This window comes from Mesocricetus auratus, unplaced genomic scaffold (genome assembly GCF_017639785.1).
Source record: "Mesocricetus auratus isolate SY011 unplaced genomic scaffold, BCM_Maur_2.0 Super-Scaffold_100691, whole genome shotgun sequence".
NCBI lineage: Eukaryota > Metazoa > Chordata > Mammalia > Rodentia > Cricetidae > Mesocricetus > Mesocricetus auratus.
This window is the reverse complement of record NW_024429267.1, coordinates 57,718,773-57,736,468: the sequence shown is the minus strand read 5'-3', so window position 1 is coordinate 57,736,468 and position 17,696 is coordinate 57,718,773. Positions and strand designations below refer to the sequence as shown.

Sequence of the window (17,696 nt, the reverse complement as noted above, 5' to 3'; positions counted from 1 at the left end):
AGGGATGGGAGCGACTTTGATCCTGTGGCATACTTTAAACTTTGATCTTTTGATCTACTGTTTTGTTTCTCTCTTCCTAACGGCTTGCCTCAGAATTGCCCGAGTGCCATGTGACACAAGACAAACACTTTCTAAAGCAAAATCCATGTGCAAATGTCGCCACAGAGCCGCCAACCAGGCGCCAGAACATCACCCTGGAAAACTGGTGGGGGTGTGACTGCAGGACATCTGCCGCCCCTGATTGTGATCACGACCCAGGTGCCCCCAGAGTCCAGGCCGCTCCCTCTGTTCCATCACTGTCGCCTTGGTCTTTACAGAGAGCAGTAGGAGCCTTTCCGGGACCTCCACCAAGCACTACTCATTCGTTCATTCACTGGCTCATTCATTCACTCATTCAGTCTCTCTTCCTCCCTCAATCCTTCCCTCCCTCCTCCCTCCCCCTCCTCCTCCTCTTCTTCTCTCTCTCTCCCTCCCTCCCTCTCTTTCTCTCTCCCTTCCTCCCTCTCTCTCTCTCTCATTCCTAGGATAGCCCACTCCTCTGCTCTGGCTCCCGTGGAACGAGGGCCTCTGAGCCAAGTTGAGGGGCAGTGCAGGGAGCAACCATTGCCTACTAAAACCGCATGTAGTCTGACTCAGGGTTCCCAGCAGGCACAGCCCTGCTGTGTAGCTGTGACAGCAGCAGCTTGTCGTGCAAACTTCCCTCATCTTTGCCCATCACACAAACAGAAGCTCTAGGCTCCTGTATCCATGAGAAATGACACAAAACTGGAACCCAGCTTCCTAGGGTGGAAACAGCCACACCGCTCATTAGAAACCCTGGAAACACATGAGAAGTGGTCACTGGCCCACGGACATTTTTATTCTGGGCCACGATTGTTATAGCCGTGGGTTCTAGGCCAAGGCTTGACATTAATTTGGATTTGTCGCTGGCAAAGATCTCATGAATAATTTAAATTAGGATTCTGAGGACGCTACCAGCTTTCAAGAGCCAATCCTTGGGCCTTTCAGGGAAGTTAATTAATCTTTATCTCTGGGAGAAAAACAACCACCATGACGGAGTAGTATGCTGCTGTCTGCCTGTATTCCCGGGCAACGTTAAAAGATACCATAAGCTGAGGACAAAACCAAAGAACCGGAGACCCCCATGTGGCCAGCAGCTTGGGGAGGTGGAATGTTACAAATTAATATCAGAATCTCTGCCTCTGGCCCACACGGAGTTCTACAGCCCAGATTTGCCGTCCCTTTGAGAACAGCTGAGAGGAAGAATGGGTCATGCAGGGAGGAATTAACACGACACTAGACACTGGCGTCTGTAGCCAGGGCTTGTGGGACACTGGCATGGACAGCAGCAGAGGCCCTGGGCAGAAGGCACAGAGCACAGGGAGGAGGGAGGCCACGGCAGACAGTGTTCACAGCACAGAGCTCTGGACAGAAAGCTCGGGGCCCATTGATCCCCACTGAGTATGGGGCAGGAGTCATGACCACCTGTGTGGGAAGCTAAAGACCATGGGAAACATTCACAGTGAACTGCGCCAGAATGCTCACCCAGGGCCAGCCCACCTGTTGTTGTACCTGGAAAAATCTGTCAAGTAGAACACACAGCGCCCCTTGCCTCTGGTGGGGAAAAGCTAGCCCTGGACAGAGCCCTAGCAATGCAGAGAAGCAAGACCTCAGACAACCAGGGTTTGCAGTGAGTCCGCTGCACCCCAAGCACATTATACAGGAACGGTCACCCGTTAAAGGCGTGCGAGGGAGGGAGAGCCGTCCGGAGCCGACTCAGACTTCACAAGTCGGTACCCTGCGCATGTGTGAAGTCCGGAGCCACTGGAGTCAGTTTTAAACGAGAAACGAGAAGTAAAGCTACAGAGTCTGGGATGGAAATACACAGGGTAAGGTTGGCTGCAAATTAGACACTGCAAGAGAAAAGTTAGTGAGTTACAGGCTAATGCAAAGGAGACACAGGTAGTGCTCAGAAGTCTGTCTCTGGGGTCTTCTGTAGAAGGACAGCCTGGGTCAGTCTGTGGCTTTTATTCCTCTTCATGGGCTAGGGGAGGGTAACCCAAGTGGGCGGGGCTGCCTCCCTGCCCGCAAACCCAAACCCACAAAGTCCCTGGGGACAGCGGTGCCTCTAGAGCACATGAAGTCCCCACTTTGGTCCCGGTACTAAAAAGAAAAGTCCTGGTCGGGCCACTTGGGTCTTTTGACTGGGATCCTGATGCATTCTGGGATGCACACAGGGCCACTTTCAGACAGCCACAGTGATGCTTGCTTCAGAGTACCACCCAGGAGGGCCATAAGAGAAAAAGATGTGTGGCTGTGACTGGAGACCCGTCTGCTTAGGCTGTGAGGCATCTCCTGAGTTGCTGGGGTCGGGAGTGTGGGGAGGGGCCCAGGGCTGGCCTGTCTGCTGCACCGGGAGGCTCAGCTCCCCAGCCTGCTCTGCAACTGGAGATGTCGGTCTGCACTTTTCTGGAGCTTCATACGGATGGGGGCTTCGTAGGGTGGGGGCTTCATAGGATGGGGGCTTCATAGGGAGGGGGCTTCGTAGGGAGGGGTCTTCAAATGAAGACCTAAAGGTGGGCATGCCGTGGGCAGCTGAGGCTTCCTACCATCCACTGAGTCCCTTGCTTCAGAAGAAGCGTCCGCCATGCATTTCTATAAGCCTCAAACGCCTTCATAGTCGTTAACTGTATCTCTGTCTCCCCCTCCCTCCCCTCCATCTTTCCCTGTCCTGGCCATGCAGAATGGTGTGAGGAGACTACAGGAGCAGCCGCCCTGACTCTGTGGGCGTGGCCTTGGTGGCTCTCTGAGGGTGGGCACCAGAGTGACCTTATTTCTGGTGCGGGTGTGATGACTGTGGGTGTTTACTGGGAGCAGTGTGACGCTGGTGCGCGCACAGTGTGCTGGGGCGAAAGGCTGTGGGGAGGAGAGGAGAGTGTGCCCGTGTCCCCTCCTTTATTCTTCCCTGCCCTCTTTGGAGGGAGCCCCTCTGAAAGCTTTTGCGTTTGAACTGGGGGGGGGCAAGCTCTTATCAGGCAGTGCCTGAAGGGTTTTCTTTTGGATTCTACTCTGACTTTTAACCTTAACGCCACTAAGAAATGTGTAGGAACCAGGGAAAGGACTGTCCCTGGGACCCCCACACCCTGCTGCAAGCACTCCCACCTCCACAGGTGTCCCACGCAGATCGAGAGGGAGCCCTTGGTCCTCTCAGAGCTCTGTGACTGGCCTCAGTCACGTCCCTGTCCAAGTCTCTCTGTGGAACAGACCAGAGCTGTTCCAGAGCCTGGACTCCACCCACATGAGGAGGCTCAGCCCAGGGCAGCTTGTGTTTCTGTTAAAGTATCCAGTGCTTTCCAGGAGGACATGTGTGACATGTCACCCTGTAATCACAGGGCCCCAGAGTCCAGATCCTAAACCCTGTCATGACAGGGGCATCTGTCCTCTCAGCCTCCCCGCACCCCCAACTTCCCGCCTGCAAGATCCCCTTGGAGACCCAGCAGGCAGAGGCCAAAGGCCAGCTGGTCATCTCGGCCTCTGCCTATCATTGAAGAGGCTGAGGCGCCCATAATGCATAGGTGGAGGCCAAGTCCTGGCCTGTGTGGGTCAGCTGACCCCCGTGTTTCCCAAGCCCCGCCCCCACAGTTCCTTCTCTCCCTCAGCCATGTGTCTGCTCTCCTGCAGACAACCTTCCTCAAAGGCACCCCCAAAGAAAGCCCCCAGGGTGGGGTCCTGGCTGAGGGAGGGGCAAAGTCACACTAGAGCTGCTCCCGTGGGTCACCTTTCAGGTGTTCCCAAAGGCGTCAGCATTTGATCAAGACCCTTGACCAAAGTCACAAGAGCACGGGGATTCTGGCCATCTAGCTGTCAGGGCCCGGCTTAAATTCTGACCAGTTGGCACCTGACGACTTTAATCATGAAGCCAAGATAGACTTTAATTCTAATTTCCCTTTTCGTTTTATTTTCCTCCCCGTTTTGCTAATGGGAAAGAATTTCAGTGCCCCTTAGAAACAGAGACCTTCAAGGTGAGGCTGGAGGACAGAGTAAGGCCCAAGAGGACCTGAGTCACTGCGGGCTGGGGCAGCTTCCCTGACTCTTACTTTGCTGGCTGCCCAAGTATCCAGCTGGTTTCTGGACAGGCTCCTGGGACGGGGGTGAGCGCCATGGGGGTACCTGCCTGGTCATGTCACTCCCTGGCGCCATTCATGTCTGCCCTGGCTTCCGTGGCTGTGTATCTGCCCACTGGCCTTGAGCAGCCCCTCACCTGCCTCCCTGAGCGGAGACTGGGGCCCCGCCCACACTGAGGATGGCAGGGCATGGCCTAGCCACTGTGGCCTCCTCTCCTGTCCCTCTGACCCCAAGACCTCCCATGTTATATTGGAATCCCAACTCTGTTTGGAGTTTTAGTGAACACAGACTCAAAGAAGATTGGGAACCAGGCCCACCCTGTAATGTCCCTCAGTCACCCTTCCTTACCTGCGGGTGCCATGCTTTCCTGTAGCAAAGGTGTTTCTGCTTAAGTTATGAGCAAAACCCACAGCTGGTCACGGCCGCCATCTTGTCACCACTCCCAACGTGGCTCAGAGGCTCACGACCCACTGAGGTGACCATTTTGTTGTGTGTTAAAAAGTGATCACTTACCAAAATGTCCATGTGGTGAGTCTACCAAGAATATTATGAAAACTGTCAATTAGCTGATGTCCCCTCTGCGCCAAGAGTATAGCCACACCTCCACCTTCAGGCGTAAACTCCATGGCCCACCATGGCTCCATCAGGAGGGCTCACGGCCACCTCGGCTCTCATGGGACTGAAGTGCTCTCCTTATGGACCACGAAGGAGTCACATTGTCTTCCCCTTCCCCAAGGGCTACTTAGATGTTTAACTCAACAAGCTGTTTGGCGACTTCACTCAGCTAGGACATATCCTGAATCTGCACACCGAGTCACTCTGATCTCAGAGCCCTGGTGACATCTGCAGGACCCTTGCCGGCCACATGTGCTCACCACACCCATGCTGTGTGTCCTTCCTGCCCATCTCTGAGACGCTGAGGGCCTTGGACTTGACTCGTTGGAGCCTCGAGCTTGGAGTCTCCATGCTTGCTGCCAATGCCCGAGGGGACTCACGTTGTAATTGGGGGAGAGGACTTTGTAGGGATTTCCCCATCGCCCCGACGGTGGCTGAACAGCACGGAAGAGTTGAGTGGCCGTCACTGTGGGGTCCTCCCTTTGCAAAGAGGCGAACTGATCAAAGGAGGAGGCTGTGGGGTTAACTCATGATGGCTGTGACCTGACCTGTGAAGTTCTCTCTGGTGAGGAATTGCCCCAGCCTCATCCCACTGCGGCCTGCTGTTGCCCTGGAGACCTCTGGTCTCGTCTGTAAGCACCTAGTCTTACAGGTCTCTTGGCAGATACGTGCCCTGGCCCTCTCCTTCACTGGAGCTTCCTCTGCATAGGCTCTGATTTATGCCTAATCCCACAACTCCCATTTCCTGCCCAGTTAAACCTGTTTCCTCCTCTCGCTTATTTTGGGGCTGGCTGTGGCAGGGGAGGTAATTCAATGAGGCCTAAAAGGCCTTACATGCAACACTTCACACCTACTGGACTTAATGGCTGGAAACGGATGTAATTACGGCCAGTTTCTAAGCAAGAAGGGCATTTTTTGCCCGCCCTGAGAAGACCTGAGAGAACCGGCCAGACTCGAGTGAAAGAGGGAGTGGTGTGTGGATGAATTCCATCCAGAAAACAACTCTGTCTCGTGGGTGAAAAAGGAAAACACTGAGACCCTCATCTTGCCACCCGTGGCCTCCGGCTGGGCAGGGTCAGACCCGACGTGAGGGGAGAGCCGGTGACCAGTTAGGGGCAGACCAGCCAGGAGGAGGAAGGGAAGGACGGAGGCACAGAATGAAGGCCGCCAGCATCAGTGCCAGCTGAAGCCTGCTCTCCCAGCCTGCTGCCTGCGCCCCTTGTCATGACACCTCAGGTCCGGAAAGATGCACAGGGACGGGCTGTGTGTGCGCCATGTCCCCTCCAGCCCCAGCTCTAGGAGCCACTGTCTGTCTGTCTGTCCGAGGCCAGCTGACGTCACTTGGCACGATGAGCTCTCCATCCACTCCCCTGCATCGGCATCATTTCCTCCTTCCTCTCACCTGAGTAAAACCCCGCCCCGCTGTGTCACCCGTCCGCTGGTGGCCATCCCCGCCGGTCCATTCCTGGTCTGGTGTGAACACCAGCAGTAGCCGTAGCCATGTGGGTTCTCGGTGGTGTGCTGACTTAGATCCCCGTGGGTGGGTGCAGCACCTGGTGGTTTGCCCGTCACATGCCGGGTCTCTGTCGGGGTTCAGGAAGACTCTGCTGATCCCCACCATGGCCGTTTCAGTTTACATTCCCACCAGCAGAGCTAAGGTGTCATCGTTCCACACCCTTTTCTCCTTAATTTTAATTTATGCACAGCATGGGTGTTTTGCCTGTGTGTATGTATGTGCACCATGCATGTGCAGTCCCCACAGAGGCCAGAAGAGGGCACCAGGTCCCCTGGAACTGGAGTTACAGATGGTTGTGAGCTGCCCTGTGGGTGCTGGGAATCAAACCTGGGTCCTCCGCAAAGGCAGCCACCGCTCTTGACTGCGAGCGGTCTGTGCAGCCCCTGCTTGTTTTCGTGATGCTCCACTTTCCAACTGGAGCCAGATGGAATCTCCGTGTTCTGATTTTCATTTCTTTGATGCTGGAGGTGTGGAGACCATTCCCAATATGCATTGGCTGTTTGTATTTCTTCTTTTGAGAACTGCCTGTTCATTGTTTTGCTCACCTACTTAGTGGAAATCTGAATAAGAATGACCCCATAGCTCATATGTTTGAATCCTTAGGGAGTGGCGTCAGGAGGTATGGCCTTGTTGGAGGAAGCGTGTCACCGAGGGTGGGCTTTGGGGTCCCAAATGCTCACGACAGACCCAGTGGTTCTCTCGCGGCTGCCTTCCGATCTGGATGCAGAACTCTGAGCTACTTCTCCAGCACCATGTCTGCCTGCCTGCCGCCATGCTCCCCTCTGAAACTGTAAACCAGCCCAATTAAATGCTTTCCTTTGTAAGAGCTGCTGTGGCCATGGTGTCTCTGCACAGCAGCAGAGCCCTGACTGAGACATGGGCAATTGTCCTTTTGAGATCTCTAGGTCTCTTTCAGTTCATTCCCTTGTTTAGGGCCCCACATGCTTCCTTTAAAAACATTTTATTACGTTATCTTTTACATTCCGATCCCAGTCCCCCCCTCCCTCAGCTCCTCCCATCCCCCCACACTTCCCATCTGCTCCACAGAGGGCATAAGGCCTCCCCCTAGGAAGTCTACTAAGTCCCTCCCATCATCTCGTTGAGGCAGGACCAAGGCACCTCTCCACCCCCACACCCTGTGACCAGGCTGAGCAAGGTATTTCTCCATATAGAATGGGCTCCACTAAGTCAGCTGTGCATTAGAGTTAGATCTTGGACCAATGCCAGTGGTCTCATATATTGTCACACCATTGTCACCTATATTCAGGGAGTCTAGTTTGATCTTATGCAGGTTCCCATTTGTCAGACCTGAGTCAGTGATCTCTCACTAGCTTGGGCCAGGTGATTCTGTGGGTTTTCCCGTCATGGTCTTGACTCCTTTGTTCATATTATCTCTCCTCCCTCACTTCAATTGTACTCCAGGAGCTCGGCCCAATGGTTAGTTGTGGATTTCTGCATCTTCTTCCATCTGATTCTGGAAGAGGGTTCTGGCTTCTCTGAGGTTGTGGATTATAGACTGGGTATCTTTTGCTTTATGTCTGGTATTCAATTATGAGTACATATTATATTTGTCTTTCTGGGTCTGGGTTACCTCACTCAGGGTGTTTTTTTTTTGTTTTTGTTTTTTGTTAGTTTGTTTTTTAGTTCTGTCCATTTACCTGCAAATTTTAGGATGTCATTGTTTCTTACCACTGAGTAGTACTCCATTGTGTAAATATACCACATTTTCTTTATACAGTCTTCGGTTGAGGTGCATCTAGGTTGTTTCCAAGATCTGGCTATTACAAATAATGCCGCTATGAATGTAGTTGAGCAAATGTCCTTGTGGTATGAATGTGCCTCCTTTGGGTATATGCCCAACAGTGGTATTGCAGGGTCTTGAGGTAGGTTGATCCCTACTTTTCTGGGAAACTGCCATACTGATTTCCACAGTGGCTGTACAAGTTTGCACTCCCACCAGCAGTGGAGGAGTGTTCCTCTTTCTCCACATCCTCTCCAGCATAAGCTGTCATTGGTGTTTTTGATCTCATAGTGGTTTTGATTTGCATTTCCCTGATGACTAAGGATGTTTGGCATTTTCTTAGGTGTCATTTGAAATTGTTCTGTTGATAATTTCCTATTTAGATCTATATCCCAATTTTTTAATTAGATTATTTGGTAGTTTTATGCCTAGTTTCTTGAGTTCTTTGTATATTTTGGAGATCAGCCCTCTGTCATATGTGGGGTTGGTGAAGATCTTTCCCCATTCTGTGGGCTGCTGTTTTATTTTGTTGACCATGTTCTTTGCGTTACAGAAGCTCCTCAGTTTCAGGAGGTCACATTTATTAATTGTTGCTCTTAGTGTCTGTGTTACTGGTGTTCTCTTTAGGAAGTAGTCTCCTGTGCCCATTCATTCTCTTCTCTCTCTCTCTCCCTCCCTCCCTCCCTCCCTCCCTCTCTCTCTCCCTCCCTCCCTCTCTCTCCCTCTCCCTCCCTCCCTCTCTCTCCATCTCTCTCTCCCTCCCTCCCACTCTCTCTCCCTCTCCATCCCTCCCTCTCTCCCTCCCTCTCTCCCTCCCTCCCTCTCCCTCCCTCCCTCTCCCTCCATCTTTCTCTCTCCCTCCCTCCCTCTCTCTCCCTCTCTCTCCCTCTCTCCCCCTCTCTCTCCCTCTCTCTCCCTCTCTCCCCCTTTCTCCCTCCCTCTCTCTCTCTCTCTCCCTCCCTCTCTCCCCCTCTCTCCCCCTCCCCCCCCCCCCCTCTCTCTCTCTCTCCAGGGTTTCTCTTTCTCTGTATTGTTTTGGAGGCTGTCAGTCCAGCCCGGCCTCAAACTCACAGAAATCTGCCTGCCTCTGCCTCCCCAGTGCTGGGATTAAAGGCGTGCGCCGCCGCCACCACCACCCAGCTCCACTTTCTCTTCTATGAGGTCCAATGTGGATGGGTTTATATTGAGATCTTTTATCCATTTCAACTTGAGTTTTGTGCATGGCAATAGATATGGTGGATCTATTTGCATTCTTCTACATGTTGACAGCCAGTTATGCCAGCACCATTTGTTGAATATGCTTTTTTTCCATTTTATATTTTTAGCTTCTTTGTCAAAATTTAGGTGTTCATAGGTGTGTGGATTGATATCAGAGTCTTTGACTAGATTACATTGGTCTACCTGTTTTTAATGCCAATACCAAGCTGTTTTCATTTCATTGAAGTCAAGGATGGTGATGCCTCCAGAAGTTCCTTTATCGTATAAGACTGTTTTGGCTATCCTAGGTGTTTTGTTTTTCCATATGAAGTATTTTTCTTTCAAGGTCTATGAAGAATTGTGCTGGGATTTTGATGGGGATTGCGTTGAATCCGAACATTACTTTTGGTAGGATTGCCATTTTTCTATGCTGATACTACTTATCCAAGAGCATGGGAGATCTTTCCATTTTCTGTTAGCTTCTTTAATTTCTTTCTTAAAAGACTTAAAATTCTTGTCATACAGGTCTTTCACTGGTTTGGTTAGAGTTACCTCCTAGATATTTTGTTATTTGTGGCTTTTGTAAAGGGTGATGTTTCTCTGATTTCTTTCTCAGCCTGTTTACCATCCATATACAGGAGGGCTACCTATTTTTTTTAGTTAATCTTATATCCTGCTACTTACTGAAGGTGTTTATCAGTTGTAGGAGTTCTCTGATAGAATTTTTGGGGTCACTTATATATAGTATATCATCAGCAAATAGCGAGAATTTGACTTCTTTTCCAATTTGTATCCCCTTGATCTCCTTTTGTTGTCTTATTGCTCTAGCTAGAACTTCAAGTACTATGTTACATAGATATGTCTTGTTCCTGATTTCAGTGAGATTAATCTGAGTTTCTCTCCATTTAGTTTGATGTTGGTTGTTGGGCTACTGTAAATTTCCTTTATTATGTTTAGGTATGTTCCCTGTATCCCTATTCTCTCCCAGACCTTAATCATAAGGGGTGTTGAAATTTGTTGAAGGCTTTTGCAGCGTCTAATGAGATTACCATGTGTTTTCTTTTTTTTCATCCAGTTTGTTTATATGGTGGATTACATTGATGGATTTTCATATGTTGAACCATCCCTGCATCTCTGGGATGAATCCTACTTGGTCATAGTGGATGATTTTTTTCTGGTGTGTTCTTGAATTTGGTTTACCAGTATTTTATTTTTCTGTGTCTTTTGGTTAGTTTAGATAAAGGATTGTCTATTTTGTTGAATTTCTCAAAGAACCAACTCTTTGTCTCATTGATTCTTTGTATTGTTTTATTTTATTGATTTCAGCCCTCAATTGGTCTATTTCTTGCCATCTACTCCTTCGGGGCGAGTTTGCTTCTCTTTGTTCTAGCACTTTCGTTGTTCTGTTAATTCACCAGTGTGGGATTTTTGCAGCTTCCTTATGTAGGCCTTTAGTGCTGTGAACTTTTGTCTTGGCACTGCTTTCATTGTGTCCTCTAAGTCTGGGTATGGTGTGGGGTCATTTTCAGTACATTTTAGGAAGTCTTTTTTTCTTCCTTGACCCAGTGGTGGTTCAGTTGATCATTGTTCAGTTTCCATGAGTTTGCCCCACATGTTTTTGTGAGAAAAAAACAAACAAACCCTAAACTGGACTCTGGGGAACCTCCGCCTCCACCCCTACCCCCAGTGCAGTTCAGCATGAAGACTGAAAATCCTTCCTCCATCCATGTGGGATGTGCTCAGTCAGCACCCAGTGGAGGTCACAAGGTCCTCAAGAGCCTTACATCCAGGCAGTGAGACCTTTGCAGCTGCCAGAGAAGCTTCTGGACAGCCCCAGCATGTACCCCACAACACGTGATGGGGAACAGGAGAGGGACTGGTCCATGCTGTCACACCATCTGCCCTGGCATCAGATGGCAGAAGGAAGGCAAGTGTGTCTTGTGAAGCAGTCTAGAGACATGACTGACAAAACCCGAAAATGCAGCTGAGAAGACAATGAGCACGTAAGAGGTCGGTGTGAGTCTGAATGGAGAGATTTGCTTTTGCAATTTTAACTCCGTGAAGTAGAGTTGTCATAGTTACATGCTTGTTTTTGCTTGTACCTGTGAGACCTGAGGCCACACCCTCCTTGTGTGACACATGCGTCTGGGACAAGTACCACAGAGCCCCTGGGCTGGCCCCGGTGCGTCCTATCCATCAGGGTTGCCCGGACCTGTCAGAGGTGCCTCAGAACACCGACTGTGGATGTGATGGGCCTTAATGTTTGAAGTCCCTGCCTTGAGTTCACCTGCAATTTTAACCTAAAATAGTTACCTTCTCCCCAAAGCTGCTTTCTGTCAAGAGTTTTGCCACAGCTACAGAAATGAAACTGCATAAAACCGGCCTTAATATGGAGTTCAAATTCTCCAACAACAGTAGCAATTGGGTTAGCTTCGTGTATTCAGTGGAAATTTTGTTTCTGTTATGATTTGATGGTAGCCAGATGCTACCCATCCCTTTACCAGCAGGAAGTCGTGACTGGCGTGCTACTGCCGTGCTGGACCTGGCTAATGTGTCAAGATGAAAATAAAGCTGAAAATTGGGCACCTGCCTTGTGACGTTATGAATGCCAAGATCTACGCATGCACAGCTGAGCTGGCTTGGCCTCTGGTGACTTCTAGAAGGGCGCTCGCTGCTGGGTGTCTGGGTGTCTTCTCCACCCGCTCCCTCTGAAGTGTTCTTCCCAGTCTTTATCTAGCTGTGAATCCAGCAGAGGACAAATGTCTGCTCACCCTCTCCCGACACACACGCACACACGCTCCATTCCGAAAGGCACCGTGCCTTTCCAGGTCTGTATGCACAGAACAGACCCTGCTCCAAAGAGCAATAGGTGGGTGACTGTGAAGAGACCCAGTTTGGGTTTTAGTGAAACTGAAGTATTGAGAGAACAAACCTGTTCTTCAAAAGGTTACAGGCTCAGCTCCACACCCTGCTTCAGGTGGAGGGACCATGCCCTGGGGCCAGGAGCCAGGAGTCCCACCCAAGTGTCCTTTCTTCTTTACCTGCCATTACCACATTGCAAGTTCTTTCCTGTCCCGCAGTGGACCTTAAAACTATGTGAGTAAATTCTTCCTGGGGATTTCCATCTTGAGGCTGGTGGGATGGTATGTTGTTGGTCATTCTAAAACTCATTTAGAAACTTGCTTGCTGTGTGTAAGTTGACCTACTCCGTGGGGTTGTCAGGATCTAGTCCTTTTTATTTGATTTGTTGACTACCAGTGTTCCCTTGCTCTCTCCTTTCTGGCTTGCTTTCTACACGCTACTGTGTCTCTGCCAGCTTTAATGGTAGCACTGGGATTATACTTTGCACAGGGAGCTAAAGAGATGGCCCAACAGTCAAGAGCCCTTCATGCTCTCCCCAGACTGGCATCCAGGTCACAGCACCTGTGGCAAACGGCTAAAGAGCCACCTTGAAATGCCGGCCCCAGGAGACCAAACGCCATCTCTGCAGGCAAAAACCCATTAGGTTCACTTAGTGCCTGCCTGTATGTGCCTGGTGTGGCGTCATCCACTGGGTCATGGGAAACGGACCAGTAGGGACACAAAGGACTCTCCCTCCCCCAGCAGCTGTCACCTGCCAATAGCAGTTAGGAGATGGAGCCCAGGAAACACCGCCCCTCTCCGTGGAGCCCTGAGACCCCCCCCCCACTATGTGCGCATCTTGATCTTACGCAGGTGAGCTCAGCTGCTCAGTTTGTCCAGAAGATAGCTCTTCACCGTCCTCCTCCCCATCCTCAACACATACACACACACATCCCGCCCCTTCAGTGTGTCTTTGGAGATGAGGGTGGAGCACTGCTAACAGTGTCGCTTTTAGACTGGAACACCTAGTCTCTGTTGGATCATTACCCCTTCACTGATGGCCACACACTGCAAACGGTAGGTGGGGTCCTGACCAAGGTGACTTCTTGTGTCCAGTACACCCTCTCGCCCGTGCTCATGAGCTACAAAGGGTGCTATCGTGGTCCATTCCCTTAGCCACTTAATTGTGCCTTGTGGGTAAAGGCATCATCTCGTTGCAGTTTATGGAGTGTCTTCCCAGAGGCCCCACCATGCACCGTGTCTGCGCACAGTCAGTCCCCTTTGAGGGAGGGGCTTGGGAGAGCAGTGACTGGGCCTAGATCTATCTGATACAGCCTGTAAGTTTGTGCTTACTCCGGCCACCAGGGAGCCGCACCTGTCACTTCCAGACAGCCATCTCTATGTGCAGTTCCTGTAAGTCACAGGTCTGCAGGGACCACAGGAAATGGCGGCTGAAATTAACAGTGGGTCCCTAGTCCAGCCAGCCACACGCAACTCAGGACCCATGTTCAGACCTAACTGCCCCCTTCCTGAGAGCAAGGGATCCTGCCCTAGTTGCTATGATCAAGGGGAAAGACATGGAATTCTTGAGCAGCGGGGTGACCTGAGGCCAGTGTCAAGTCTCATGGAGACCGAACAAGGCAGTCTTAAAATCCACTAACCTCCGTGATATCATCTAGAGCACAGGCTGTATGCCTGCCTACCTTGCAAAGTGACCATGGGGCACTGTGTGGGTCTGGCCCCTCCAGCAGGGACAGGTGGGAGAAGGGTTGGCTGAACACTGTCTCCTTCCTTGCAGGTCACCTCCAATGGCAAACACCTGGAAAGCCTCAGGAACACGGGCAGCCTGCTGCAGGCCCTGGAGCGCCTGGTCCCAGCTCACAGGTAGGAGGAGACAAGCGTGTCCTCCCACAGCAGGGCCCCATCTAGTGTCCTGCTGCCGACCATGGGCGTCAGCAGAGGGAGTCTTGGCCCCGGCCACAGCGCCATGCTGCCTCCCTCAGCCCATCTTTGGGGGGCTCGACCCCCAGCAGTATGGCCCGTCACCAAGGAGTATGTCATGCACATGGAGGCTGACGGGATGACACTTGGTGGAAGGAGTGACAGGAACCCGATTTGGAAAGCAGGGCTATGGCTGGTTCAGTGTTGTAGCCTGGTCAGGATAAGGCTCCATGACCACAGAGCTCAGGGAGACAGCTCTGGTTCCTGCATCCCCTACCCTGGGGAGGGGCCACCTCCCAGGGGGAGCCCAACCTTCACTGGTATCTGGCATTTCCTGTGGCTTGTTTCAGCAATAAGTGTCTGGGATTTGGGGTCCACTTGAAGGGAACTGGCTGAGGCCCGGCAAGGCTGATGCCATACAGCAGCTTACAGTCCAGTCCTGTGAGGTTAGAAGCTGCTAGGATGGTAGAGCCCTCATCTTTGGGGACCCACGGTGTAAGGTGTAGGCCACCACACTGCTCAGGGTAGCTGGACCACTGAACAGGGAGGTCTCTTCCCCCTTCCCTCCGGCCATCTGCGCCCCAACCTGCTGAGCTGTTTGCCCTGAGTCCAAAGGTAGCTTATTCTTGTGCTGGATTTAAATTTGGATCCAGTGTGTCCAAAGAGGACTCAGTGTTCTTGAAGGCTAGTGCCCTCTCCGCCCACACCCAGGAGGCAGGCGGCCGCGGCCTTGTCTGTCTGGGTTTGTTCAGGTGTCCCCACCTGCAAGGGCCGGCTGAGTGGGCGGCACTGCTTTGTTTGGATTTAGCCCTGCCGGGAGGCTCTCCTCCCTTCCTCCCTTCCCTCCTTCTATGCCAACTCCTCCGGGGCTTTGGTGGGCAGCGTGGCCCCACAGGACTGGCCTGGACTCTGCCAGAAGCAGGCCAAGTTCAAAGGCATTCCACCAGCCCTCAGGGCCTTTGAAGCGGAGCAGGAATGCATGGCCTCGACTCGAGGGGGTGGCAGCCCCGTCCCACAGGGCTGCAGCCCCGCACCCACCTGTTTGCTAACAGCTCGCTACTTCCTTGCTTCTGAGAGGGCAGTCTAACCTTTCTCTCCAAGGCATTCTGCTTTGCTCACAGCCCGGCTTACCTGTGTCTCAAACATAACAAAGCTTCCATTTTTTAAGCTCCCAATTGCCCATATGCTATCTGTCTCCAAGCAGTATCCCACAGTTCCTGGTGGACAAGGCCCGTAGTGGCCAGGAGCTGGCAGTGCAGTGGGCATGAAGGGTTGAGAAGCAGGGGCTTGGGCCCGGCAGGCAAACTGGCTGTGTCTGTCCAGTCTGTCCATCCCACACAGGCAGACTCAAGATGGCAGGTGGTGCCCAGGGCCTGAGGCTGAGCCACAGCGACAATGGTCTCTGAGGTGCATGGGCTCAAGGGGCCCAGACCCACACATGCCTGTTAACATGACCTCCGCTCTTCCACAGCTCGCCTGCTGACACCGTCGTGGCCTCCTTGGCCCTAGAACTCCTCCAAGCTGCTAAGCACTAGACAAGGCCACCCAGTGGTTCCTATCAACGGCAGTGTGAGCTTAGATCCCGCACATTTCCTCCTCTCCATCAGCCTCAAGAGGAGCTAATAAAATCGCTGGGCCAGAACGATGCCTCGAGTCCTCTCTGACTGCAGAGCTGTCCTTCCCTATGCAGAGGCCAAGCAAGCTTTCCCTCAAGTGAGCCACAGGCCTCTGCAGCAGCCCCTTTCCTTTTCAAGCAAGGAATGCCAGGGATCCTAGGGAGGCCTGGGTGAGACTCAGCGCGAGCTCAGTTTGCAGGCAGGAGTGCACACCACTGGAGTCTACAACCTGGCTAGAGGGTGTGTGGCGGTGTCGAGGTGGAGTAGCTTCTGCCATGGCCCTCCATCCCTCAAGGTCGTCTGCTGGATGGTGAAGGACGAGGGGGCTGTGTGGGTGGGCCTGTTTGAGTCGGCACTGGAAGATGAGCTGCGAGGCCGCTGGCACTACTTTTGGGCCAGGTTCTGGGCCCATTTGCTGCTCCAGGCTGCTTCTCTGGGGAGGGGGCTTGCACAGAAGGACCATCTCTAGCAGCAGCTAGCCCAGGTCAGGCAGGCAGAGAGGATTCCTCTGTAGCAGGGAAGCTGGTCCTACCGTCACCAGCAGCCCTGCTGTGACATGATCTGGGTAGGCTGCTCCCATCTAGCCCCGTGACAAAAGCAGCAATACTGTGCCAGCGCCCAACCACATCAAAGCAGCCATGCCAACCTCCTTATCCCCACAGCCTCCTCAGCCAGACCCTCCTCTTGCCCAGGCTGGGGTAGGGTTGATTCCACTGTCCTGAGCATCTCCAAGCAGGACTTGGGTAAGGTGACAGACACAGAAGCTCTAAGTATTTCATACAGCTACAAGTGGTGTCTGTCACCAGTCTGTGCGCCAAGTGGTCCTGGCCTGGCTGGGCTATGGACTGAGTGGCTGTGTGCTCTGAGGGAGTAGGCCCAGGTCCTACCCCGTGACCCTCCCTTGGTCCAGCACTTCAGTTCTGGAATCCTGCAGGGAACTGCTTCAAAGCACTGGGACATTCCTCCTCCTCTCTCCCCCCTTTCCAGCAACAGGAAGGCTTTAACATTCCAGAGCATTCTGTTGGGTGGCTGGCTTACAGGAACGGGCCTGGTGGCGTGAAGCAGGGTTGCTGTCTTGTTAAAGGCTAGGCCTGCCCGGCCAGGCCACACCCCACTCCCTTCCCTGATGTGCCGTGCCTCCCCACCCTCACACTTTCGAACTGATGTGCAGGCCATGATGCTCATGCTGGTTGGGGACAAAAGAGGGCAAATACAACCCCTCCTTGCCCTCCCTCAGACAGCAGACATAGTTGGCTCTTCCCTGAGCTGGAGGATGCTGGTGGCGGCAAGCAGACCAGGTGCAGGCTCCTGCCTGCACTTCAGCCGCCCCTAAGCACATGTCACAGGTAGGTGGCTGCCCAGGCCCTGCCTCCTCTTGCTCCAACAGCTCCCAGCTCACGGCCTTTGCTTAGCCCACAGCCTGAGAGCAGGTGGCAGCTGTGCCTTCCGTCCCGTCCATCCTAAAGGACACCGAGGTGGCTGTGACGGTGGCCTGTAGGCTCAATGCCATGTGTCTACTGGCTTGCCTTCTGTATGAGCTCACAGGGTACACTGGGCTGACACAGTCCCGATCAGAGCTGCTCTGGTGCCTATGGCTGTTGAACAAGGTGAGTTAGGATCTGGGTCTCGCCGCTGGGCAGCTCATAAGGATGCCCTGAACCACCTTCCCCGGGCACTTTCAATACACTGTGCAAAAAAAAAAAAATCTCCCCAATAGGCTCGGGTGGCTTCAACTACAGCAGCCTTACCCATGCCAGAGGCAGCCTAAGAAGGGACGCTTAGGCCTATGATTTTTTTGGTCCGTAGACCTGGCCAGCAGCTGGGTCCTGGTGGCAGCAGACAAGGACTAGCAGTTGGGGATCCAGCTTTAGTGACTGCTCAATGTGGCAGAGACTGCTGCAGGAAGCCTGCTCAAGCTCTTAGGCAAGAGTGGGAGCTGAAGGCATGCCAGCCACAGGCTTGCTACTGCTAAGTGCCAGGACCAGTTCTTTCACAGAAGCCCAGGCAGTCAGTCGCAGTGCAGTACTCAAGGCTGGGCCACACGCACTTCCTCCCCTGGTGTGACATTGTGCTAAGAGACACGGGGAAGAGAAGGAGCGAGCAC

The 17,696-nt window shown here is 52.6% G+C and overlaps 1 protein-coding gene across 1 annotated transcript in view; it reads left to right on the top strand.

Moving 5' to 3' along the window:
* Ulk4 (unc-51 like kinase 4) overlaps window positions 1-15,618 on the top strand; it is a 267,099-nt gene extending 251,481 nt beyond the window's left edge. Inside the window, 2 exon segments of the mRNA XM_040739628.1 lie at window positions 13,834-13,919; window positions 15,448-15,618. Of these exon segments, the coding sequence (XP_040595562.1) occupies window positions 13,834-13,919; window positions 15,448-15,511 (150 nt within the window). The 3' untranslated portion in view covers window positions 15,512-15,618.
* The last annotated feature ends 2,078 nt before the right edge of the window (window positions 15,619-17,696 follow it).